The following is a 27,202-nucleotide window of genomic DNA, read 5'->3' as shown; positions in this document are numbered from 1 at the left end:
TTTGGTGATAATGTAATTGGAATTAGATTATTGAATTATTCTGATACAGAACTAAGTATATGTATTACTATTAACATTTCAGCCAGCTTGAAGGAGCTCTCTCCAAGTGGACAAGCTACCAAGATGATGTTCAGCAGTTTAGTAGTTGGATGGACAAAATAGAAGCAATTATGAATGCCTCAGAAAGACAGTATTCTGAACTGAGGGAAAAAAAATCTTCACTCAGCAAATCTAAGGTTTGTAAAAAGTCTATCCTAAAAATATATAATTACAATAGCATATTTTAGTAGTAGAGCCATTTTGGTTCACCAGGCTAGAAAGCAAAAGACTGTGAGGTCCTGTTATAGCCATGAAAGCCAGATGGGTGACTTTGGGCCATCTCTCTCAGCCCAACCCACCTCACAGGATTGTTGTTATAGAAAAAAGAAGAGGAGGAAAGAGTATTAGGTATGTATGCCATCTTGAATTATTTATTAAAAAATAATAAAAACGGGGGGGGGAGAGAGAAAGAAAAGATAGATAGATAGATCGATGATAGATATTCCCTTGCAGAATAAAAAATACTATATTATCAAAGGAGTTGCTTTCTCTTGGCATATTGAAGTCTATTTCTCAATTCTATGAAAAAGTTTATTTCTTTAATGTAAATAGCTCCTATTTAAAAAAGACTTTAAAAGCTTAATGTTTGTCTGTGTTCTGATTACATGTGTACCTTCAGAATAGAACTTAAATTCATTTTTTACTTCTCCTTATTGTTTAATCAACAAATATAGCATTATTGTTACTATTTTGACAAATCCCTAAGGAGCCTCAACAGTTCACAAATAAAATAATGCTGATATATAAGAATGCTGATGGGCACATGGGCAGTTTAAATGTTTAATTTTTTTAATTCACATATTTAAAAACTTAATTGCACAACTGAAAAAAACTGTCAAAAAGTACAGGACTAGAGGATAAGTCCATTTCAACATGTATCAAGCAATATTCTATAAGATTATAAAGTGCAGGTTTGTTACATGCTGTTCCTTTCTAGAGATCTATAAATCTTCCGTTGGTTTTTTTTTTGCACAGGTTCTGAGTTCCTCATGGTCAATAAAGTTAATTCACAATCCAGACTGTTAACTATTGTTTTGAATTTTGCTTTGGATTAGCTTCAGAAAAACTACAATTACTACATTACAAAGTCTTACTGGGTTTTGACCCTGGCAAAGTTAATCCTTTTGTTTCCGTTAGGTTCTAATTATATATCATTTACAATACATATTATTTTAAGTGGTTAAATTGATATTTATCCTCTACAGTTACTTAAAGAAGAAATATTTAGTCACAGTACACTGCTGGAAGCTATTGAAGTCAAAAGCACGGGCATGACCGAGCATTATGTCACTCAGCTTGAACTGCAAGACCTTCATGAGAGATACCAGCATCTCAAAGACAGAATAATGGTATTGCCGCATTTTACAATGCTATGTTTATTCTCCTTCACTATAATTGTTTAGTGAAGGTGTTAAAGAAATGCCTTTGTTTCTTTGCCCACAAATTCATAGTATTTGAATGTTTGGGTATATGTGTGCATATGTGTAATTTGAATGCATTTCTATTAGTTAAAAAAGGGTCACTTTTATTAATAGCGTCACTTAATTTGATAAATTAAGTACTAAGATTGGCATATTAATCTCTTAGCTATTTATTTATTAATCACTAATTTATTTAAGCTCATGAGCAGCATTACAGAAATAAAATATCACCATTACCTACAGTATTTGGTCAGTGTCAGGAAAATCTGTTGATTTACACCATAACGGGATATTTCTGATAACAATAGGAAACAATAACTAAAGCTGAAGGATACGTTCACTTGCATCAAGAGTACCAAAAGAATTTGAAGGCCTTTGAAGTATGGCTGGAAAAAGAACAGGAAAAGCTCAACTGTTTATCACACCTTGAAGGTGATACAGAGAGATATGAAGCAACACTCCAAGAACTCCAGGTAGAATTTTAAAATAATGTTGCCCTAATAATAATTACCTTGCAGTTTATCCTTTGTTTTCTAAACTCCAATCAACTTGGAGCAGGCATTAGATTCTATTTTTCAGATACATCTTGTTTCAGTATCAATACCAAATGCTAAGACAGCCAGTCTTTGTTAGGCCATCTTTTAATGTTTTAAATTTGTCTAGTGCAGATAAAAATCTTATTTTGAGCAAATTTATATTGTTTCTAAACTAACAGCAATCAACCATTTGAGCTTGCAAATAAAAATTACTATTTTGCATTAATTTGGTATATTATGTAAAATTCTGATCCTCTATAGAGCTGTGCATGGTTAGAAAATAATTTGGAAATAATAACTATATTTTTTTCCGGGTTTGTAGAAACAATTTTACCTTAAACAATCTAGGACAAAAATCTGGTTTAGAAAGTATAATATGCAATATTTTTGCATTTCAGGAATTACAGGTACATTGTGCTGAAGGACAAGCATTGCTTAATGCAACACTCCATGCTAGAGAAGAAGTAATCCCATGGGGTACACCCCAGTTGGAGGAAAGAGTATTGGAGTCTCTCCGTCAAGATTGGACAGTCTACCAACACAAGCTTTCTGACGTTAGGATACAACTGAATACTACTTTAAGTAGACTAAAACTGATGGAGAATAAATTTCTGAAGATGGATCAATGGCTCAAAACTCTGGAGGAGAAAGTTAATATCAGGACTAGCCGGCAATCTGACCGAGCCACAAAGGAAATCCAGCTTCAGCAGTTGAAGGTGAGGATTATACAATATTATACAATATATGAGCACCAGTAATCTTTTCTTTCTGTTTATTGCAGTCATTGATAATTCATACAATTGAAAGCTGACATTCATTTCAATCTATACCTTTATATTCTTAAACTAAATACGACATATTATTATTGTTTGGTATAAGCATAGATTACCTATTTGTACAGTATATGAATTTGTACAGTATATTTTTTGAAGGGAGGAAGGAAAGGAGGGACGGAGAGAGAAAGGGAGGAAATATTAAGCTTAGCTATATTAAGTGTACTTCAGTTTTGATCCACCTTATTGTCTCTTTAGTCTACCAGTATACTAAGCATATCGCTATTGGGAATAAGGGCTCCCACTCTATTTTTAAAGTATTTGTTTTGGGGAAATAATAGAAATGGATTGTTTGTGTCCTTTTTTCCAAACATGTTCTTTTTCTTTCTCACTACCACATCTGAATGTTCCTACTGATTTTTATGCGGCTTTTGTAATCCAAAGTATAGCAAGGAATCTTTATACAGTAAAACTGTGCCTCAAATTTCAAATTGATAAAAACAAAATAAATCTTCATTTAATTTGAGAAATGTTCATTAGTTTAGTTTGCATCAAAGTTTGCAGCAAAATGCCATTTCCTGTTTTCCTTACCAGACAACAACTCAGATTAATTATGTATCTTTTATATAGGCTCAAAGTATAGACAGATAAATGGGTTATGTTAATGAGAAGAACTAGAAACATTAGAAAGCAGTAGAATCAACTATGTGAAAGTCTTTTGGGTAAGAAGAAAGGGAGTTTGTATCAGTCAATGAAATAATCTTTGAATATTTGAGAACAAAGACAGAGTAGGCCTTTTGGATTTACATATGAGATCTGACTGATATATGAAAAGCTAATGTACAATAAAACAAGAAAAACACCTTCATAAAAATGTATTTAGTACCACCTATGCAACAACAAGATTCTGCTTCACCAAGTTTTCTATTTAATAACTAAAAAGAGTAACATATGTGTATGTTACTTATGTGTATATAACATATGTGTATGTATGTAACATATGTGTGTGCAGCAAAAATAGTCTATAAATATTCTGTAAATTAAAACCACAGGTTTATAATTCTTGATTTTATAAATTGATATTCATGTTTCCATATTTTTGTTATTTTTAAGAGTTCTATAAATCACATTTATGTCATTTCTGAAATACTTTAAAAATATTTCTTTATTTCAGAATTGTCATGAAGAAATAACAGTCTATAAAAACGAAGTTGAGGAAGTCGGGTTGTTGGCACAGCATTTTCTGGAGGAAATTCATACTTCTAGTAGAATGGGAAGACAAGCAACTCAACTTGCTTCTCGATACCAAACTCTTGTTCTTCATGTACTGGTAAATAGTGAAAATGTTCTGAAAGTATTATGTAATAATTGGGAAAGATTCAGTGATTTATTTTTAGATATACTTCTAAGTGCTTTATTTTTTAGGAATGATTGTCATTCTGCTTCTCTTATTTCTGTATGTCTGAAGATTTAATTATACAGCTAAATATTATACTAAGGATCACTCACCAACTATTAATATTCAACTGTAAGATTAGACTAGAATTAGTTTCAGTCATTTATATTACACTGAACTACTCTCAATCTGCCTTTATAATTTTTATCTATTTTACAACTCATGTTCTAAGGCAAGAGCTCTAATTCTTTTTATATAAGAACTGATAATTCAGGAAATAAAGGTAGTCCTCGACTTACAACAGTTGCTTTAGTGACCGTTCAAAAATACAATGACACTGAAAAAAAGTGACATATGACTGTTTTTCCCACTTACAACTGTTGCAGAATCCCCGTGGTCACGTGATCAAAATTCAGATGCTTGGCAACTGACTTGTATTTATGACGGTTACAATGTCCTGAGATCACCTTTTGCGACCTTCTTAGAAGCAAAGTCAATGGGAAAGATATTTTTACTTAACAACTAGTCTACTAATTTAACTACTGCAATGATTTACTTAACAACTGTGGCAAGAAAGATCATAAAATGGGGCACAATTCACTTAACAACTGTCTTGCTTAGCGAAGAATTTTGGGTTCAATTATGGTTGTAAATCAAGGATTACCTATAGAAATGGTGATTAAAAAATAACCAGTGTTTTCTGAAGAAATCAAATTAATTCTTATAGCATCTGTGAGTTCATTGTTGCAATTTTTTCAACATATTGTTAAGACTTAAAATGTAACTACATGTGAAAGGGTTTTCTCAGGCACATTGGTAACTCTACCTTCATTGTACAGTTTCCTGGCCCTATTCCTTGTAATCCACAGACTGAGAATAGATTTCTGAGCAAAGAAATACTACTTGCATACATGTTATGTTGCGTGATCACAGAGTCCCTTGTGAATGGAAGCACGTGCAGATCTCTGCATCCTTGGTCATCTGTCTATGTCAGACCAGGAGGTGTGCAATATTGGGACAAGACAATGTCATTTTAGAGGTAGTATCAAAGTTCAATTAGCCTTTCAGCATATGAGACATTTTTATACCCATAAACATTGAAGGAGTATTGAATTATCAGCATAAACAGGGCATAATTTTGCCTTCTAAGTGTGTGTGAACTAAGACAACCAATGTTTATGTTTCCATATTCCATAAGAATTGTCTAGTTTATATTAAGAAAGATTTAATAGCAGCAGTTGATTTCTCCACTGTATGCTGCATTTCACTGATAAATACAATATTTTGTGGGTTTAATAGAGGTGTGAATGAATAATAAGTCTCACTTCTCATCTGCTTGCAGGAACAAATAAAATTCCTAGAAGAAGAAATGCGAAGTTTGGAAGAATCTGAACTAGCTTTCAGTGCTTACAAAAACTGGTCTGAAGCTATCCTTAGGAAATTCAGAAATGTTGTGACAAAATGTGATGTAGCGGAAAGAGCATTAATGGAGAAAAAAATGCAGAAACTTGAGGTAAACTCAATTGCAATTTGTCACTGCATATCTAATATAACTATATATGACATTAATGTTTATATCATAAATGTAGCACTACAGGGATGTAGAAATCTATGAACAGTGGATTTCAAACTACCTACATTAGAAAATTACTTTTGCATTGATTTATAGAAATACTGGATTTATAGAGATATTTTAGAGAATGAAATGCAATTAAGAATGAGATTTGGAGCCTGCTATTTTGCTGTGAAATAGTACAATACCTGGAGAGAGAGAGAGAGAGAGAACTGAAATAGCAAGGCAGATTGTTCAACACTGCTTTTTATTCAAAGAAATGTTAACAAAACTGATGATAAACTGAGATATAGCAAGAATTCTAGGATACTATTTGAAAGATGCTCTGTTTAAATAACATAGTGTTTTAGAATTTGAAATACTGACAATAGATGATATGGCATTTTCCTTAAAGCTTGTATATCTTTCCATAATTTTCAGTTTAATCTTTTTAAAATGCTAAATAAGCATTTCTGTGCAATAATTAAATTACTATAGAAATACTGATGTGTAAACTGCTAGTTAAATTTTATTTATTTTTTTATTTATTAAATTTATATGCCATGTAACCTGAAAATATTCTGTTTTTCCATGATAATATATAGAAGCACCTATGGAGACATAATTGGAATTATATCAATAATATGTAAGAAGGATATATTGAAAGCTACACCAAAAAATAGATACACATGATGATGTCTTGTTACCTTATCACTTCTACTCACACATAAACATTAATTAAGAGCTGCCGACTCTGTGGCCAAATACAAGTAGGGTTAAATATTAAGTAATGTCCACTTTAAGACAACTATAATCTTGTTGGCTTAAATTGCTTTAAATTATTTAATTTAATTTAATTATCGTCTGATTTTGACAAAATGTTATAATTTACATCTTCCTGGTTGATTGCTCATGCCTCAGAGAGAATTTGAACTGCTCTGTGCATGATCAAAAATCCTGTTTGAATTCAGGTAAATCAAAATGTGATCAAGTGAACCAATTTCTAGCAATAGAATATCTTTGCACTCTGAATTTCCATAAATGATTTGTTTTACTTTTAAATATTGTGCATTTTTTGTTCACAGGATCTCATGAGTGACATGGAAGTTGGTCACAGTTTGCTCAAATCCGCCCGAGAGAAGGGAGAAAGAGCTATTAAGTACATTGAGGAAAATGAAGCTGAACAACTAAAGAAACAAATCAGTGATTATGTAGAACAACTTGATGAAATGACTTGTTCTATCAGAAAGGAATGTACAGCCGTAGAGAAATGTCTTCACTTAACAAAGGAATTCTTAGATAAATACAAAGTACAGACACAGTGGCTAACAGATTATCAAATCATACTGCATAATACAGTGGATCCCAAAATGGAATTATATGAGAAGAAGGCACAATTATCAAAATACAAGGTAAAGATAATATTGTGCCTTACAAAATGAAAGGATTCTTCAATTAGAAACTTAATTCCCCTAGATATTTTCAGATATCCAGTTTGACAATCTAAATTTTACTGATGCTTTCTTATTAAATACCCATTCTTAAACATAGTATTATCAATATAATCATTAAATGAGCAGACCATCACAAAATTTCAGTGATCTCCCTAAACTGCAGTCATGCAATGTGATCCAAGAAACACTTTCCAGTGTCCCTGCATCTCCCTGGTTAGTGAGATTCTTTTTCCTGACTAATCTTCACATTGTGAATGTTAAATCCTTGTTCTAATAACAATAGCACTTAGACTTATATAGCACTTCACGGTGCTTAACAGCATTTTCTAAGCAGTTTACGGAGTCAGCATATTGCCCCCAACAATCTGAGTTCCCATTTTACCGACCTTGAAAGGATGGAAGGCTGAGTCAACCTTGAGCCGGTCAGGATTGAGAAAATCAAACTCCTGGCAATATGAACAGAGTTAGCCTGCAGTACTGCATTCTAATCACTGGGCAACCAGGGCTTTTTTTTTTAATCTAAAAAGTGGAGATTTATCAAGTTTTTCCCTTTGTTTGCTTTTCAAAAGATCTCTTGTGTCAAATGCCACCACATAGATTTTTTTTACAGATAGATAGATAGATAGATAGATAGATAGATAGATAGATAGATAGATAGATAGATAGATAGATGATAGCTAGATAATGGGAAAATACAAGATTCCTTCTATCACCTTTGTGATAAAGTTTTGAAAGGCGCAAACATCAAATGAGGTTATTTGTTTAAGATCAGTGGTGGGTTGCCCCCAGTTCGCACCGGTTCTATAGAACCTGTAGTAAAACCGGAGGGAGGCTTCGCCCACTGACCCAACGTCATCAGAATGCTTCTGTGCATGTGCAGAAGAGCACACGCGCAAGCAAGCGAAGCAAGAGGCCCTGTTGCGAACCGGTAGTAAAGGTAAGTAGAACCCACCCCTATTTAAGATGATATATATTTTGCTGAGTTCTGTCCTATAAACAGAATGTGATTTTCTCTCTTTTCTTCAAAAATAAATCTGTATTTATTTTTCTTACATTGTATTTTTAAAAATATTTAATTGGATTTTAATTTTAGACAGTGCAGCAGACCATCCTATCCCACGAACCTTTAATCAAATCTGTTGTGGAAAAAGGAGAAAGCCTTCTTGAATTGATCTGTGACACTAATATAGATAAGAATATTCAAAAACTTCAGAATGAATACCAGGAGCTCTGCAACATAGCAAAGGTACTTTTTTTTACCAGATATACAATATTAATACTTTTTATTAAAAGTAAATTTATGTTTGTAATATGGATTATCTAAATTAATCTAACTATATTTTATTTATGAGAAGAGACTTCTGTATTCTGAGAGTAATTCTTGAACCTCTTAAAATCCTGTTGAACCTGATCTTGTGTTGAGAGATGAGTCAACATCATATAAAATACCTTATTTAAGGTAGCAGTTTACAAATGAAATAAAAAAGGATTGTCATACTGATGAGTAAGAAAACTGGGCAGTTGAACTTTTAAGAATGAAGATCTGAGATTATTCTCATTTAAAACAACTGAAAAGTATCTGATTTCTGTTAATGCAGTTGCAGGTCGCAAGCTTGGAGCAGAAAGTGAAACAACATGAGGACTATAATAGTGTCTTACAGGAAGTAGAAAAGTGGTTATTGCAGATGTCCAGCAGGCTGATTACCCCTGAACTCATGGAGAACAGTGATCTAGAAGTGATAACACAACAATTAGCCAGTCACAAGGTAGGTCTACATAATCAACAACTCTCTAGTAGAAGAGATGGTTACTATACTTTGTAGTTCAAGTAAAGAACTGTTTGTCTTCTAATATTCATAAATGTTCTTTGAAAAGTTTTCTCAACAGTTGAAAAGAAAATAGAAAATACACCCTATATAAATTGTTTTCTATTGTTTTTTTTTAAAACCAAGACAGCAAACATTTAAATAAATCAAATTAAGATTTTGACAATTAGTTATTTTTATTACTGTCTACAGATAGGAAAATAATGATATATATACAGGTGTACATAGAAACCATATATATTCAGTGTTTCTATACGTAAGAAAAAGACTACCACCTTCCTCAAACACTAGATGATTTTCAGTAAACATTATATGCAGTCTTTGTAATACATAAATAATCCTATATTTTTAGTTGATTAAAAATGTAAGATCTTGTTTACAGCTTCCTATATTTGTGGCAGAGGTGGGTTTCAGCAGGTTCTAGAGAACCGGTAGCGGAAATTTTGAGTAGTTCGGAGAACCGGTAGTAAAAATTCTGACTGGTCCCGCCCCCATCTATTCTCTGCTTCCTGAGTCCCAGCTGATCGGGAGGAAATGGGTATTTTGCAGTAACGTTCCCCTGGATTGGAGAGTGAATGGAGATTTTACAGTATCCTTCCCCTGCCATGCCCACCAAGCCATGCCCACCAAGCCACACCACGCCCACCAAACCATGCCCACAGAACCGATACTAAAAAATTTGAAACCCACCACTGGTTTGTAGACTATTATCTTATACAGGTTTTTCTCATAAATTACAGAAAATGTTTCATTTTATTAGATTTTATGTACTGCTAACTACTAAGTTCTCTTGGTAATTTAAAAAAAAGATAAAGGGGAATGAAAAGGTTTTTTTTAAAAAAATGTATAATATTATAAAATTATAAAAAGCTTAGTCGTGTATTTTAAAAAAACTTTCACAAATGAACAAATGAATTAGGGTTCCTGATGATATTTTTAGAATTAACTGGTCAGTTCATAAATAGTGTCATAAGCTAGGAAAATGACATTTAGCAATAGTAATAACACTTGGACTTATATACAACTTCACAATGCTTTACAGCCCTCTCTAAGTAGTTTATAGAGTCGGCATATTTCCCCCAACAGTCTGGGTCCTCATTTTGATGATCTCGGAAGGATGGAAGGCTGAGTCAACCTTGAGCTGGTGAGAATCAAACTGCCAAACTGCTGGCAGCCGGCAGTCAGCAGAACTAGCCTGCAATACTGCATTGTAACCAGTGCACCATCAACAATTCGTTTAGGTACAAATTCTCTACTCAGTGCAGAAATTTAAGTACATCTTTTACAGTCTCTGCTCCAACACTCCTGTAACATATTGTTAGGCATTTTTTCATTAACATTCAATTGTAATATGTTTTCCTATCATTTAAGAGCATTCTGACCTACTTGTAATTTAATAATGTTTTAGGCAACAATGGAAGAAATTGCTGGATTTGAAGATCGCCTGAACATCCTTAAGAGCAAGGGAGATTCTTTAATCAAAGAGTGTGCAGAACATCTCCAAGCAAAATTTAAACAAAATATAGAAACCCAGCTGCAGGGAACGAGAGATAGCTATTCAGCCATCTGTAGCACAACTCAAAAAGTAAGCATCAATCTTTTAATACTTGGCAGAGGATACAGGAACCAAGTGGTGGCAATTAGATAGAAACTGGCTCAACATAATAAGATACTGGAATGGTTTCTTAACAGTTTCTGAAAAATGAATTTAATAACAATTGGGGCGGGTGGGGGCTTGAAAACATTTACAAAAGTAGTCCCAAAGTTGCTTTTTGAAAAGGCAACTTGTTTTTCCTTGAAGACGTTTTGCTTCTCATCCAAGTAACTTCCTCAGTCTTCAAGGAAAAACAAAGTCCAGTTGCCTCTTCAAAAAGCACCTTAGGAACAACCATGACCTGGATGATTGAGAATCTCCATAGATATTTACCAAAGTAGAATATTTCAAGACAAACTTTGGAATAATGTATAGGGAATATTCATTTTATATTAATTAGCATTATAAAGGTTCAATGATTTCTATAGTCTAGCACTCAATTTAATCAGCTAGACTATATTTTTGGCCAAGAGTCCATTTTCAGTTAGTAATAATCATTAATATTAAAGGAATTCTTACTTCTTATTCTTATTTCTTGTAGGTATATCAAAGTTTGGAGCATGAACTCCAGAAACATGTTAACCATCAGGATACTCTTCAGCAATGCCAAGCTTGGCTCTGTACAGTTTGTCCAGAGTTAAAGACCAATCCTCATCGACCTTCTAGTTCAGCAGATGCCATTAAGCAGGTATCAGCAGTCTAAGTGGAAATATTCCTCTCCTCTTTACTTCACTCCACTCCACCCTCCCCTTTTCATTATCTACTCTAGCCTTCAGTCCTGTAATTTTCCAATATCTCCTATCCAAGAAATTAAGTTTGACCTTAATTTTTTTCAACAGCCAAGGCTACTTATTTGAGCTGCAGGTTCTTCTTAAAGAGTTTTTAAATATCAGCAAGGACATGGATTATATTCCAGAGATTGATAAGGCCATTAGAAGTATCAACTCTGCTTTCCCAGAAGACAATCTTAGGTCAAGTGTAGATGAACCTCCTTGAACAAACTCAATGAATAGGGTAAACGTATGATATAATTCCAGCCATAATTCTCACTCTCATTGTGTATTATAGGGCCCCCAGATTCTTAAAAAATGTTAAGCATGTTTTTTGATCATCAAAAGCCTCTTCATTCCTGCCCAGTGACCTGAAAACAATCACACAATTTTGCACTAAGCAAAACAAGCTCACTTGTTTACGGCATTTGTTAAATTGATTACGTTATAACTAATAAATGCGATAAAGACATACAAACAGAGAGAAATGCACATGATAACAACTATGCTTATTTTACTAGCTACTTTTAATCTGAGATCATTTTTCCAAAATGATATTTTTGGGTATTTACCAAGCTTGAACCTTTAAAATATCCTGCTTATAAATTTAACGTGGAATAAATCGATGAAACCTAATGGCATTTCTATTGTGTTCTACTACACACCAATAATTCTTCTAAGCTTACTCTGCAAATATAAAAGCACATTTTTCTTTTAGCAGAATAGACTTCAAAAGATAATATTTCAGATTATAATCCTACAGAAAGAAACCAATCAGTGATTGCTGCATTCAGATGAAGAATAGTGTGTTTAGACAGTCAGACTGTTGTTTTTAATTCTGCAGTAAGAAGCAAAATTGTCCTTTTTCTTCAGTGAAGCCAATAAATGATCCAAACTTCAGTTGGGTAATCCATTGAAAGTTACATAACACACACACACACACAGAGAGAGAGAGAGAGAGAGAGAGAGAGAGAGAGAGAGAGAGAGAGAGAGAGAGAGAGATCTGTGGAAGTCAAAGTTACTTTTAATTAGAAAGTTAAATGTAATCTGAACTATTCATATTTTTAATGTTGTGCACAATGTAGATGCATAATCAATACAGAGTCTCTTTGGTTACTTTATTAATATTTATAGAAAGAAATGTGTCATTTAATATCAATACCATGAGCAGTTTATTATTTTGCTATGCTTTATAACTTCCTAAGCATTTTCAGGGGAATTTGAAAATCATATGTTTTGTTGATAATCTTTTCTTACTCTTTTTAGGTTAAACATTTTAGAGCCATGCAAGAGCAGGCAAACACCTATTTGGATCTATTATGCTCCATTGATGATTTATCAAGCAGCACAGTAAAAAGTGCAGCAACAGATATTCAAGTAGCAAAACAAACGGTATGGGATAAACTATAACAGCTGTTTGTAATGCTTCTTAGACATGTAATTATGTTTTTTACAGGTTCATATTAGGTGATATTGGTTTGAAGAGATGACTACTGTACTTCAATTAACAAAGGAGATTGTATGGGATAAATTGTAGCAGCTGTTCTCTCATTCTTCTTAGACATGTGATTATCTTACTTTCTCACCAATTAGGTAATTAGGTAATAAAGAAACATGCTTACAGCCATGCTTGCAGAAGTTGGTTCCTTAGACTCCAGAATGAAAGATAATAAAGAAAGAGGAAAGAATATAAGTCGGGACAGAATTCAAAGATATTCATTTGTTATGTTTAATTCTTTAAGAAAAATCTGTTGTTTCCTGACAATGAGGTTCATCTGACTTTACATTACTTTAATTTACATTTTTTTCAGATTGAATCTTCATTGACGTATAACTGTTATAAGGATGGTTACAACTGTTTTGTATAGAATTCATGTGCATAGAACTCATATAACATGAGCATTATAGACTTATGCATGCTCTGTTTATCTTCCACTCTTATAGGTTGTCTCCCCACCCCCTTCTAATATAAATCTCCTGACCTACATAAATGGATAGTGTACATCTAAGACAGCTCTGAATTAATTACATTAAAATTTCCATTATTCCTCCCTGTATTTTCCAGATTGAAGATAGGATAATGAACTCCCAGTATCTTGCTCAGGGCTGGGAAGAAATAAAGCAAATGAAAGAGGAACTTTGGATTTATTTCCAGGATGCAGAACAGCAATTGCAGAATATGAAGAGACGGGGGGCAGAGCTGGAATTAAATATTGCTCATAATATGGTTTTACAGGTGAAGGTAAGGAGCATCTCTTGTTTTATTAAGAAGAAATACATAATTAATAGTTTACTTCTGAAATTGTCTGGCTTCTTTGTGACAATAGAAAATTAACCAGCAGTAACATTTTTAAAGCTCAGATAGAAACATGAAAAAGACCACTGCTTTAATGAACTGCAGCAAAGTTGCTACACTTCAGAAACCCAGACACTTTTCTTACAGTTCATTTGAAACATGCGCCTTGCTGTTCTATATTATTTATTTTGAACAAATGAAGGCACTCAGAAAGAATTGGAACAGGAATGGCATTTTATCATTTAGGTTACATTGTTTTTAGAAGTTACAGAATTGAAAAGCATTTTTGAATTCTGTAACTGAATTTGTTTCCATAAAATCCACTATAATTTGTAAATAAGAGATTCTCTTAACCTAATAAAAAAGACGCAAGAAAATAAAATTTCAGGAAATAAATGATAAAATCAAGTGCCGGTACATAAAATTGCAAGTATATGATGTTGCAATTACAGTTACTCGTCCAAAGAATTCTGAAAATGGAATATATACAACAGTATATTCCAGCACTAAGGTATTGAATTAGTAGGAAGAAGAATCAAATGATCACATGGAATTTATGCAAGGAAGAAAAACTATTTACAGCAAGCAGAGGGGTTCAGCATTATTGCTGAAGAGATTTAGTATTTGGGAATCTGTTTAGCTAAACTAATATCTAATTAAAGAATATGTTTAAGAATAGCTACTTCCAGACCTGGAAAAGTGTAAAGGGAAATACTTCTAAAGTATGACATTAGGACAGGGCATGGCAAACTTTTTCTATACTATAAAGCAGTGATCCCCAACCTTTCCAGCACCCTCAGTGGCAGCGAGGGTGGGGAGTGGGGATTATTCTGTACAAGTGGCAGGTGCACATCCACATGAACAACTCCATTTGCACAAGTGGAGGACATGCTTGCCCACCCATTCCACGACCCAACAAGCTGCACACTGGTACTGGGCCATAGCCTGGATCCCTGCTGTAAAGGGCTGGATCCAACCCTTTCTTCATCTCCACAGTTTATATGGCAAGTTTGCAGTCCAAGGAGTGAGACAGCCATTGGGCAGTGCCAACCAGCAGCAAGGAAGCCACTAATAGACTGTTGGTATCACCCAAGTTGCTCCAGTCCTCAGCCTCATTCCTTGCCCTTGAGCTCAGCTGAAGCTTGGGCATGGTGATGACCTGCTCATCTACCCACTCACTCTTAGTTGTCAGGCCAAACAAAAGCAGGTGGTGGGACAGATTTGGTCTATAAGCTGTAGTTCGATAGTTTCTGGACTATGAAAGAGATGAGTCAAATGCTGGTAGAAAGGGTAGTTGTCTTAAATGGTATTGGGTTTCCTGCTTGAGCAGGAGTTGGACTAGAAGACTTTCAAGATACCTTCCAACTCTATTATTCTGTTATTAAACAAGTCTTACCCCTTTGTTCCCAACGGAGTCAATAAAACAAAAAAAAATATTACAATCTCATGAAAAGGAGAAATGCATTTGTCTTAATTTATGGCTTTGTCGTAAAATCTGAAACACAATTCAGTAACCCTTTTTAGACGTTAACAGAATTCTTTCTTGCTATTTTCTTTTTTGTATCTCCTAATATTAAGGATTTCAGCCAGAAGCTGCAATCTAAACAGACAGTTTTGACTGCAGTGACTGAAAAAGTGAGCAAATTGACAGAAGGGCAAGAGTCACCAGAGCATAAGGAAGTAGGGCGCTTGAGCAACTATTGGCTTGATCTTTGCCTTCAAACCAGCAACGTGCTCTTATGTAGAAAAGAAGATTTTCAGAGAACAACAGATTATCATGATTGCCTAAATGCGGTAGAAGTATTTTTAGAAAACTTTACGCAGGAATGGGATCACTTGGCAAGGTAAGGATGGTCTCCTTGCCTTCTTTTTGACAGAACTATGTCTGTCCTTTGTTACTTGATCAGCATTAAGAATTACTAGGAATTCATATTTTTCCACTTAACTTAGTACTCCCTCTTCTATCTCGGCATGTTTTATTATACCATTTAGAACTTTTTCACTGGGAATATTATTAGATAGCACAGTTTTTACACATACACATGAAAAAAGCACTGAAATAGATCATTGAGGTGAAAGGTACAATAAGACCAACCAAAACAATCCGTGGGTTTTCCCCTAGGAATGTTAATGTTCTAACCAGCAGGCCTTTAGCCAAAAGGAAATAATGTCAGCATAAAATTTGCTGCCAAAATTGCCAGTCTCTGTTCTGCTACAGAAATTGTTTGTTTTCCTTATGTTTTGTGTGAAAGTCAAGTTAAGGAAAGAAGTGATTCGGTTTCCCTCAGATCCTTCCACATGTCACCAAAGATAGGAAAACCTGGCAATCTCTCTCCTTAACTGAGATGGGGCTGTCAAGGTTAATTCTGACCAATTGTCAAGGGCATAACTCCTTTGTACAAGCTCCTTTCCAACAAATTCCTAGAGCTGGGAGGTAGCAGGACAGGGAAGCTGTCAGCCTGGTGAGATAGTTGAGATAAGAATCATATCCAAAAGCACTAGCTCTATCTTTATTGTAAAGTCACATGAACAGAATCTTGCAAGTCTGAAAGTACATCTCTCCCCTCTTCCCCTTGCCTTTACAGTCCAAGAAACTAGAGGTGGTCCCTTCTGACATGTATGCAATGCCTCCATTACTTCTGCAGGCTCTATTGCCTCTTAAATGACCATTGCCTAGTCTGCGACTCTTTCTCTCTTTCCCCTTCCTCCCTTTCCCAAGGTCATTCTCATATCCCACGACAGGAGCTGAGCCTTTACCTACCATGTCTCTAATCCTATGGACCACATAATCCATGAGACTAAAGATCTGGTGGCATTTAAGAAGCTGGCTATAATCCTGACTCCTGACTCCTCTTCCAGACTGGGGATCAGCTAGAAGAGGGATAAGAGAAATCAGGGAGTTATCTCTAGACCTGCAGTCCCGCAAACTGATTCTTGTGTCTTTCTTTCTCACATGTCATCATGTAGCCTATCACCACCCTGAATAGTTTTTATTTAGTTTGCTCCACCTTTCTAGCAGGCAAATATCGGTTCTCCAGAACTGGTCAGAACCTGCTGAAACCCACCTCTGACCCGTGCCAATCTCCAGCATTCTCTTTATTTATCTCATGGACCTCTAACTTTTGTCCACTTTCTATACACAGATCTATATTTCAAAATAAACTTTGCAGTGTTTTGTTGTAGAGTTTCAGATGAGTAGAGGCAAGAAGACCACAAAAAAAAGGTGTTTCTCCTTCCAACAACAGCTGAGCTCCTGAGTGTAAAGACTCATTGGAATGAATTTCATTAATAAATTAATTTGTTTCTTCCTTTTCCAACTCTAAGGTGAATGCTTGATGCTGTAATGGTGAAATTATATGTACGTTTAATATTATGAACTCTGCAGGTACATGTTGTAAGTCAAAACATACACACACATAGTACTTTGCAATAAGAATCAGTTATTTATATGATGAAAAGTTTTCTCTAAAACTTGCTCTGTAATAGAAATATTTACTATGCATTGTTGTATTTGCTTAATAGATCTGATGCTGAGAGTACAGCTACACATCTTGAGGCTTTGAAAAAGTTGTCAGTGGCTCTGCAGGATAAACGGCTTGCTCTTGAAAACTTAAAGGAACAGAGGCAAAAAGTGACTGAACATCTAAATTTGGATGATAGAGAACTAGTCAAAGAACAGTCAGGATACTTTGAGCAGTGCTGGATCCAGCTGGAGGACCAAGTCAAGAGGAAAATACAACTGTCTGTCACCACATTACAAGAGTTGAGTGTTGTGCAAGCCAAACTTCAAGAATTAATGGAGTGGGCAGAAGAGCAGCAGCCTAGCATCTCTGAAGCTCTTAAACACAGCCCGCCTCCTGAGCTGGCTCAAAATTTTCTCATGGAACACCTCACCCTTTGTAGTGAAGTAGAAGCCAAGCAGCTTGTTTTGAAAACATTAATAAAGGAAGCTGATAGAGTGAAAACTAATTTAGGGCTTAATGAAAGACAAATGCTCGAAAAAAGTCTATCAGATGCCCAAAATCATGTGGATTTCCTTAGTGATCTGGTTTGGCAGAGAAGAAAGCACTTAAATAAGACATTATCTGACAGGACTCAGTTCTTCCTAGCAGCCCTTCAGGTCATGAATCAAATTAAACAGTATGAGAAAAAGGTAATATTCCACGAACATATCTGTCTGCTACCAGAAGATGTGAGCAAACAGATCAGGTCTTGTAAGAGTATACAAGCCAGCCTTAAGGTCTACCAGAGTGAAATCTCTGGACTGTGGTCTCAAGGGAGGAACCTTATGAAGGAAACAACAGAACAAGAGAAAAGTGAAGTGTTGGATAAACTACACACACTACAAAACATGTATGATATTATTTTACAAAAATGTAGCCAGCGATTAATGGATCTGGAAAAACATATAGTTTCTAGGAAATACTTTAAAGAAGATTTGGATAAAGCATGCCACTGGTTAAAGCAATGTGATATTGTTTCATTCCCAGAAATCAATTTAATGAATAGTAACACAGAACTTTATTCTCAATTAGCTAAGTATCAGCAGATTCTTGAAGAGTTTCCTGAATATGAAAATCTTTTGTTGATAGTTCAAAAAGACGGCCAGGAAATTTTACCATCACTTAATGAAATGGATCGATCCTATCTCGAGGAAAAACTCAGTGCCTTGCCGCAACAATTTAATATGATCATTGCTTTGGCTAAAGATAAATTCTGTAAAGTCCAAGAAGCAATTACAGCCCGTAAAGAATATGCGTCATTAATTGAACTGACAACAAGGGCACTGTCTGAAGTGGAAGATCAGCTTGTAAATTTGCGTAAAACCCCCTCTACTCTTACAGCTAAAGAAGTTGTGTCACTTATGGAAGATTACAAAAATGTCCTAAGTGAAGTCAAAAGCCTTGGCAGTGCAGTAGATGAATTAAACCAGAAGAAGGAAGCTTTTCGAAGCACTGGGCAGCCATGGCTACCAGAAGAGATGTTAACGCTTGCTACGCTGTATCACAAATTAAAAAGGCAGATAGAACAGAAAGTTAACCAATTAGAAGACATGATGGTGGCTTATCAGGAACATGAAGAGATGCATAAGCAGCTTGAGATGAAACTAAATTCCATAAAAGAAAAAGAAGCAGAAGTGAATGAAGAAACCCTTCCAGCTGAGGAAAAGCTAAAAATGTATCATTTCCTAGCTGGTAGTATTCAGGATTCTGGAATCCTTTTGAAACACATTGCTGAACATCTTGAAGGGCTTTCTTCCCAGCTTGACCCATCTGTTCATGAAGGAGCTGATCATCAAGTGCGAAATTGGCAGGAAATGATGAAGGTATTGCACACTGCCATTGGGGATAAAGTGGCGGAGTGTGAAAACAGGCTGGTAGAGCGCATAGATTTTCAAAGTGAAATCTGTCGCTCTCTGGATTGGCTGGGACGCATCAAAGCAGACCTGAATGAACCATTAAACATGGATGCAAAACTGAACAGCATTCAAGAAGAGATTCGCACAGTTCAGATCCAACAGGAAGAAGTACAATCCAGCCTAAGGATAATGAGAGCACTAAGCAATAAAGAAAAGGAGAAATACACGAAAGCCAAAGAACTGGTTCCTGTGGACTTGGAAAACAGCCTTACTGAGCTTTCTGAACTCAACAGTGAAGTCCAGGAAGCAATACAAAAGAGGCAGGTCAGTATGTCCTGCATTCCTATTGTTAATTATTTACCACAGTATAATGGATGTGGAATACAAATCTGTTCAGGCTACATTTCAGTGATATATTCAGTGATATATTCAGTGCAGGGGTGAAATCTAAAATTTGTTACTACCGGTTCTGTGGGCATGGCTTGGTGGGGGTGGTGGTAATGTGACTGGGTGGGCGTGGCCATTTTTTTTTTTTACTTTTAAAACCATTTTGTACATGTAAAGCCATGTAAAAAAGTGCTTTCAAAAGGCTCTGACAATCCCAGCTGAGTTGCCTGATCGGCAGGCAACTCAGCTGGGATCGTCAAAGCTTGGATCGTCAGAGCCATTTAAAAGAAAAAACTTTTTTTCTTTTAAATGGCTCTAACGATCCAAGCTGAATTGCCTGATTAGCAGGCAACTCTGCTGGGATCGTCAGAGTTTGGCTCGTCAGAGCCATTTAAAAGAAAAAAAAGGCTCTGATGATCGCGTGGCTCAGCTGGGCATGGGGGGCGGGGGCATGGATTTTTGCTACCGGTTCTCCGAACTGCCCATCGCCATCGCTACCTACTCGCCTGAGCCGGTCCGAACTGGGAGCATTTCACCCCTGATTCAGTGCCAGATTTTCATTATAATCTAAAGCAAAGAAGTTGACATAAAGATTAAAAATGCATCAAATTGTTGCTCTAATTCTGCACTTAACCCTAGAAAACAGTAACAGAACAGCAGAGTTGGAAGGGGTCTTGGAGGTCTTCTAACCAACCCCCTGCTCAAGCAGGAAATTCTATTCACATAAATTTGAGTAAATCATTGTTACACATAGACCTTTTTTTTTTTCCATCAGAGGAGGTAATGACATCTCTACTGTGTGAAATATGACAACTTCATAGATTGCACTTCTGAAAATTCTTGCCAGAAGATTTTGTGTTATCAGATTTTTGAGATAACACTTTAATATCTTTTTGTTACCCGTTTCACTGTGGAATAAAAGTCAATACCAGGCCAATAATTTTACAAACTATTTTCATAGGTTATATGCTCTAGGATCACACCCTTGATTTAGGGCATCAAGAAAGCTTTTAATTACTTAGAGGAGAAAAGGAAACATGTTTGAATGGCAATTTCTACTTTGTGTTCTTGGACATCCATGGATTTTTCCAGGATCTTAAACATCTGTTGGAATATTAATGGATTTGTTTAGTGAATTAGATAAACATTCCCTTTATGAAGTTCAGCACAGTATCCTAATGTATAGTATTCTGGAATAATTTGCTGATTGTAGAATTCCAGTTTGCATACCTTCTGCATTACCCTGAATTAGGATTATTGTTGTTATTATTCATATATGTTGTTTGTGTTGTATCATTTTGTTTTGTTTTCAGGAAAATTTGACTAAATTATACAGTCTTTGCCAAAGATACTACCAAGTTTCCCAGACTGCTAACAACTGGCTTGAAGATGCTCAGGTATTGCTCCAATTTGCACAAAACGGCCTTGATACAGAGAATTCAGAAGAAAACCTAAGAAACCACACAGACTTTTTTAACACTGAAAAACAGTTCCGAGTCCATTTGAAAGAAGTAAAGATGCTTGTGTCTGACATGGAGCCATTCATTCAAACCTTCAGAAAAGAAGATCTGGAGCAGAAAGTGAGGGCTTTAGAAGATAAGAGCATAGAAATAGAACAAGAAGAACAATGTCAGAAGGAATTATTACAAAGGTACCTTTTTATTCATTCTATTTCAGCCCTCGGTTTTTTAGTGCACACAGAAATAACATGTGCAAACCTGTCTTGATGGAACCTTCACAGATATACAGTATACAAGCACATGCTTGCTTGCACACACACACAGGGCATATATATGCACAGCACACTGTAATTAGTCTCTAGGGAGAGAGTATGAACACACACAGATGCTCAACACATTATTTTATTAAAAGGAAGAAAATACTGAAATCTGCTATGCCACTACTGATAAAGGGATTAGTGAGAATTTACGAAACCATGTTATACATTCTTCTCCAACCTTGGTTCATTGTATAAAATGCTATGTTAAATAAATGATCCAGTAAATAATTGCAATGGGTTGCCTTAAAAATTATACAATAGAATAAAATGATGTAATTCAGTTGTGAAAAGGGCGAATGACGCCATGAGCTTCTTTATAAAGTATTTCTGGGAGATCTCTTACTAATTGCATCTTCTTGCAGATTAACCCAGTTTTTGCTCTTGGTTACAAGTCCAATATTTTAAAATATAGTTGTTCATAGATAGGCATTTATCTTTATTTTCAATTCTTCCACTCATATCTGAATGTTCAGCCACTGTAATAATAACTGCTTTCTGCATCACTGTTCAAAAGGCATTTTACTGGAAATACTGGCAGCGTTTTCTGTTTTGGGACACCATTACAACTTTATCTGAATTACAAACTTCTCTTTCTCTCTCTCAAAGGTAGATTTAGGGTTCGTATCTTCCTGCTGCCTAATATAATTTATTAGAATCCTATGATCTCAGTTAGAGACTAAGCATGGCAAAATATCACATTGTTAATTTTTTCCTCCATCAAATTAAACCATTTAAAGATTCTGTCTAAATGTTGGCCTTTTAGTTTAATGGCAAGAATATTTGTTAGCAGTAACAAGATACTTTATTTTTATTTATCTGAAATACATTCTAAGGTTATATTTTGTATAACTTATGACTTTTTTATTATATTTAATTTTTCAAGATGTGCTTCTCAGTGGCAAGAATACCAAATAGCAAGACAACACATCATTGACTTGATGAATGAGTCTGAAAAGAAATTATCTGAATTTTCTGTAGCTAAAACTTCTTCCCAAGTGGAAGCAGAAGAAAAATTAGTATCACATAAGGTAAAAGTTTTAAAAGTCATTTTTTTCTAGTTAAATCACAAACATTTGTGTACTGGATTTAGGGGTTTGTGGTGTAAAAAAAGGCTGTTCTCTAAGAGGTGATTCCTTGCTAAAGATAACAAAAAATGCAGAACTGATTAAATTTATGATATGGTTTTACCATTGCATAAATTGCAATATCAGAGTTTTATTTTTAGGCAAGTGAAAACATTTCAATACTGTTTTTATTGTTTTTATTTTAAAATCAAATATGTTCTTTCACAATTGCACTGCTCTTTCACCATTGCAAAAAATATTGTTTCATACTTGCTTGTAATATTTTGAACACTATTCAGTGAAATTACTATTAAATTACTATTTAAGCCGAATAGTTGATAAGATGAGCATTGAATAATACATATTTCTTTGGAACATAAATACACAGAAACACATTTGCCCATCTGTATCGATCCACCTATATCTACTCATCTATTAATACATATAAAAACAGTGGATGTTTCTGTATATAGTAAAACTTACATCTTGCTAATATAAACTTTACATGTAAATATTATATCTAAAGGAAAGAGGAATTCTAATATTGCAGCAAAGGGTATATTTGTTTTGATTCTGCTATAATACATAAACATTTGCTTGAAATTTTAAAGCTATCTTGTGAAACTGGAAAGATAATTTCCTTTGCTTTTTCAGTCTCTAGTCTCTATGGTGAACTCTTTTCATGACACAATCACTTCACTGGAGGAAAAGGCATCTATCCTGGAGAAAACAGGCAATATAGCCAGTAAAGCAACCATAAGTCGGTCCATGACAACTGTCTGGCAGCGGTGGACCAGACTTAGAAGCATTGCCCAAGAGCAAGAAAGAATTTTGGAAGAATCAGTGCAGAAATGGAATGTATTTGATGACAAGGTATAAGGATCAAGTTTATTCAATGTCTGTAAATATTCTTAGTAGCCACTAATGCATCGTATCTGCACATTGCATTTATAAGGTTAAAGTTCAAACTGTTTTATCCAGTACTGCCATTTTGCTAACTGCAATCAATGCACTGACCATCAGCATTTTCCTGATGTTTTATTTTGGTTCCGAGTTCTTGATGCAGAAAGGGGTATAGTATAGAGGTATGCAGAAAGCTAATTTTAGGAAGCTAAGATTAGTACTCTGAGTAGTTTTAACAGAAATACTTTCTGCTATTGCAACACATCCATTGTTTTGAGTCTAAATGTTACATTGAACAAATAGGAAACAAAGAAATGCTTTAATACATTAAATAAGTAGTAAATTCCACTTAACAAGTAGGACGCTCTGAACTAAAGAAACTTAAATTTTCAGAACATTCATATGATTAGTTCAATCTTTTCACGTCCTATGACCACGTCAGACAAGCCAACATGGTACTTGTTATCTAATTGTCTAGACCAGCTTCTTTCAACCTTTTTACCATGGAAGAATTCTTGAAATAATGTCCAGGACTTGAAGAAACTCTGCATAAAAATCACCCGCCCCAAAGTTTCACAATACAATTGGCTTCTAAACTGTACAATCCACCTTTTATAAAGTTTATAGCAGTAGCACAGTGGCAGGTTGGCAGCTGAATCACAGCAGGTAAAAATTTCCACCACTGTGAGCGCTAGCATTGTAGGGCACAATGGGTTATATATATATAAAACCCAATCTTCTAACCAACAAAGTTGCCCATGTAAGTTTTAAGTAATATAATTTTAATAATGTATGTATTTATAACCATCTTTAGTAATAGATACTATCAGTGTTTCCATGCAATCTTCCTGCTACACTGTAAAGCCATTAATATATCAAAGGGCAATCTGCTCAGATCCCATCACATTCTAGCTTTACCTTAGATTCTTTGTCTTAAAGTCAGACTATCCTCTCCAAAGAAAATTAGTGAAGATTTTGGTATCCCATGTGTAATGGTATATTCATTGAGGTGGTTCATGACAGACCCAGTTTAGTTGGTGCATAATGTGTAGATATTGAATTTGAGAATATTATAGATTATAATGTTACATGTGTGTGTGTGTGCATATGTGTAGTTATGATTCCTTTTTAAAAAAATAATAGATTGGGGTTTGTTTGTTTTTTTGTTTAAAATTGTTATCTTTAGATGCAAAAAGCAACAGAGACACTTGATCAGCTGCACGAACGCTTACCAGAGGGCTCAGTAGAAAAAGCTTCAAAGAATGAACTTCTGGATCTTCTAGATTATCACAGTAATTTCATTCTAGAGCTCGAGCAGCAGCTATCATCCTTGGGTCTCCTCAAGCAGCATTCTTTTAGTTTGCTCCAAGATATAGAAATAACACCTAGTTCCCAGGAACAAATGCCCATCATGCAAGAAATCAAAGCAATGCAAGACCGATGCCATAAGTAAGAAAACATTTTATATTTCTGTGTTCTCCTTATAGCAGAACAGGGAGAATAGTGGAACATGCAGCATTGATGCCATGTTCCATTCTACAACTTGTAACACACACCCACAAATCTGCTTCAGAATTTTGACAAATTTGGAAGGCAGTGCTGCAGGAGGGGGAAAAAAGAAGAAAAATTGTCTGATTACATAAATGTGCTTGCATAACATTGGGTTTACTTCAGTGTGCAAATATAGTTATCAGACCATAGCTGTATTTTTCCACTATTGCTGAATGTGAGAGTTATTCAAAAGCCTTGTACAAGTGATTAGTTGAGCTTGTTCTTTGCGTGGCAATCTGCTGTTTGGAATAAAGTGACAAGATATTGCAAAGGGAAAAAACTACCAATTTTGATTTACTGTCCCCCATATTTATTTCAGGTCCATTTGCCAAATATTGTAGAATCTATAATAATTTTGATAGAAAAAATTAATGATTAAAACTTAGCATTATGATCCTGCCTATTAAATAACAACAACAATAACAACAGTAGTTGTTGTATTACGACCCTAAAATAAAATTTCATCCCTGTTACATATTTTCTGTTTTGTAAATTACATTGATTACAGTAATGTTTTCAGATGTTATATAAGATGAAATATATGAACTAACATCTCAACATTTTTAAAGCATGCAACAGAAGGTGAAAAAAAGTGAGAAAGTGGTTAAACAAGAATTAAAGGAACGTGAAGAAGTAGAAAAAGAGATTAATAAAGTAAAAACCTGGATACAGGAAGGAAGAGAATATTTATTAAACCCTACAATAGAAAGTGATACTCAACTTGAAAAACTTCAGGTATGCCAAACATATACCAATTATTGAATACAAGTTCATGCTGTGAATAAGTGAAAGCAATGTGGGTATATCTATAGAATGCTATAATATGTTTCTGTACAAGCTACAAAACATACGCCCACTTCAGTAGCACATATATTAAAACTTGTAACTATATCTTAGAACATACCTCAAAATTAATAATTCACCTAAAGAGATATTTTAATAATGGAGAGAACTAATAATGTATGTCACATCATTCTGGCACAACAATTTCTATTCATTTTGTTGTTTTTCTTCTATAACAATCATAGGATGCTATAGTCTCCCAATGACTATGGGTTTATGGGAATATGGGAATATTACTATGCAGAAGCCATACAGCGGTTTGTGAAAGGTTTAACACATTGGTCCAAGCACAGTGACAGCCAATTAAAAATACTTTGTAATTGTATCAAAATTTATTTCTATACCAGATTTAATGTGAAACAAGCCACGTTGTATATTTCTTTTTTGTCCTCCATATACTTTAGACGCTCCTAAATGATGCCACTATGCACCGTCAAGCAGTTGAGAAAATGGCTGAACAGCAGCAAAATAAATACTTGGGACTTTATACCATTTTACCTTCTGAGCTGTCTCTTCAGTTAGCAGAAGCAGGCTTGGCGCTAGTAAATATACATGAGCAGGTAAAAATTATTTAACATGACAATTTTACAACAGGTTTCAGTGCTAAAATTCCACAAGAGTCACTGAACTGAGCTGTAGTGGTAAATTAATGAATGCAAAAGTAACAAAATCATCTACACCACATAACTATCATCTACTTCTCACTATTCGATGGCAACCATAAATATGGTGGCGATCCATGTTAATTCTCAATAAAGCTCTCTAATATGTATTTCCTTGAAACCAAAGACTATGCATACTTTTTGTATATAAAGTTAACCTGTGGTATGGTTAGACACACCACCATCACTATATATACATACTATACATACACCCAGAATGCACAGCCATGAATAATTTGGAGAGGAAGGAGGAGATAGCACAGCTCTAGAGCAATCTCTTTTCCTATATCTAGAAATATGTATAAGAAAATCACTCATGTCTGTTAAAGCTAGTTTGGTATAAGGATTAAGGCTAAAATCCAGAAGATATAGTTTCAGATCCATTCTTAGCTGCTGAATCTCACTGAGTGACCTTGGATACTAATTCATCCTATTTCACAGGGCTAGTGTTAAGAAACATTGTGGAACATATTCTATATTTCATAGAATTTCTCATTATATATTTTCTCTGTCCTATTTTAGTTCGTGTTCTGTGGGTGTGGCTTGGTGGGCGTGGGATGGCTTGGTGTGTGTGGCATGGCTTGGTGGGCGTGGCAGGGGAAGGATACTGCAAAATCCCTATTTCCTCCCGATCAGCTGGGACTCGGGAGGAAAAGAATAGATGGGGGTGGGGCCAGTCAGAGGTGATATTTACCAGTTGTCCGAATTACTCAAAATTTCTGCTACCGGTTCTCCAGAACTGGTCAGAACCTGCTGAATACCACCTTTAATATATGTGTGTGTATGTGTGTATTAGAAGTAATGCAAACTAAAATAGAACAGAGAAAATGAAATAGTTAACAGAAAAGCTAAAACTACAATAAAAAATAGAAGATAATAGAAAAAAGAGAAAGGTAAGTAATAATATAAAGGCATAAAGAAGTAGATCCTTCACAG

The 27,202-nt window shown here is 34.9% G+C and overlaps 1 protein-coding gene across 12 annotated transcripts in view; it reads left to right on the top strand.

Moving 5' to 3' along the window:
- Window positions 1-27,202, top strand: part of SYNE1 (spectrin repeat containing nuclear envelope protein 1) — a 309,363-nt gene that overhangs the window by 154,427 nt on the left and 127,734 nt on the right. For all 12 annotated transcript variants that reach the window (XM_034419047.3, XM_034419038.3, XM_034419043.3 and 9 more), the window contains 21 exons: window positions 83-236; window positions 1,305-1,448; window positions 1,829-1,993; window positions 2,455-2,772; window positions 4,004-4,159; window positions 5,568-5,738; window positions 6,863-7,189; window positions 8,325-8,477; window positions 8,830-8,997; window positions 10,466-10,642; window positions 11,193-11,339; window positions 12,688-12,813; window positions 13,487-13,663; window positions 15,296-15,561; window positions 17,240-19,400; window positions 20,777-21,114; window positions 22,127-22,271; window positions 22,962-23,180; window positions 24,397-24,659; window positions 25,331-25,496; window positions 26,009-26,164. In XM_034419047.3, coding sequence (XP_034274938.2) covers window positions 83-236; window positions 1,305-1,448; window positions 1,829-1,993; window positions 2,455-2,772; window positions 4,004-4,159; window positions 5,568-5,738; window positions 6,863-7,189; window positions 8,325-8,477; window positions 8,830-8,997; window positions 10,466-10,642; window positions 11,193-11,339; window positions 12,688-12,813; window positions 13,487-13,663; window positions 15,296-15,561; window positions 17,240-19,400; window positions 20,777-21,114; window positions 22,127-22,271; window positions 22,962-23,180; window positions 24,397-24,659; window positions 25,331-25,496; window positions 26,009-26,164 — 6,097 coding nt within the window. The remainder of the gene's footprint in view (window positions 1-82; window positions 237-1,304; window positions 1,449-1,828; window positions 1,994-2,454; window positions 2,773-4,003; window positions 4,160-5,567; window positions 5,739-6,862; window positions 7,190-8,324; window positions 8,478-8,829; window positions 8,998-10,465; window positions 10,643-11,192; window positions 11,340-12,687; window positions 12,814-13,486; window positions 13,664-15,295; window positions 15,562-17,239; window positions 19,401-20,776; window positions 21,115-22,126; window positions 22,272-22,961; window positions 23,181-24,396; window positions 24,660-25,330; window positions 25,497-26,008; window positions 26,165-27,202) is intronic.

The sequence above is a fragment of the Pantherophis guttatus genome, chromosome 1, assembly GCF_059756535.1.
Source record: "Pantherophis guttatus breed Tessera chromosome 1, ASM5975653v1, whole genome shotgun sequence".
Lineage (NCBI taxonomy): Eukaryota > Metazoa > Chordata > Lepidosauria > Squamata > Colubridae > Pantherophis > Pantherophis guttatus.
Note: the sequence above shows the minus strand (reverse complement) of the source record. Positions and strands in the feature narration are given on the sequence as shown.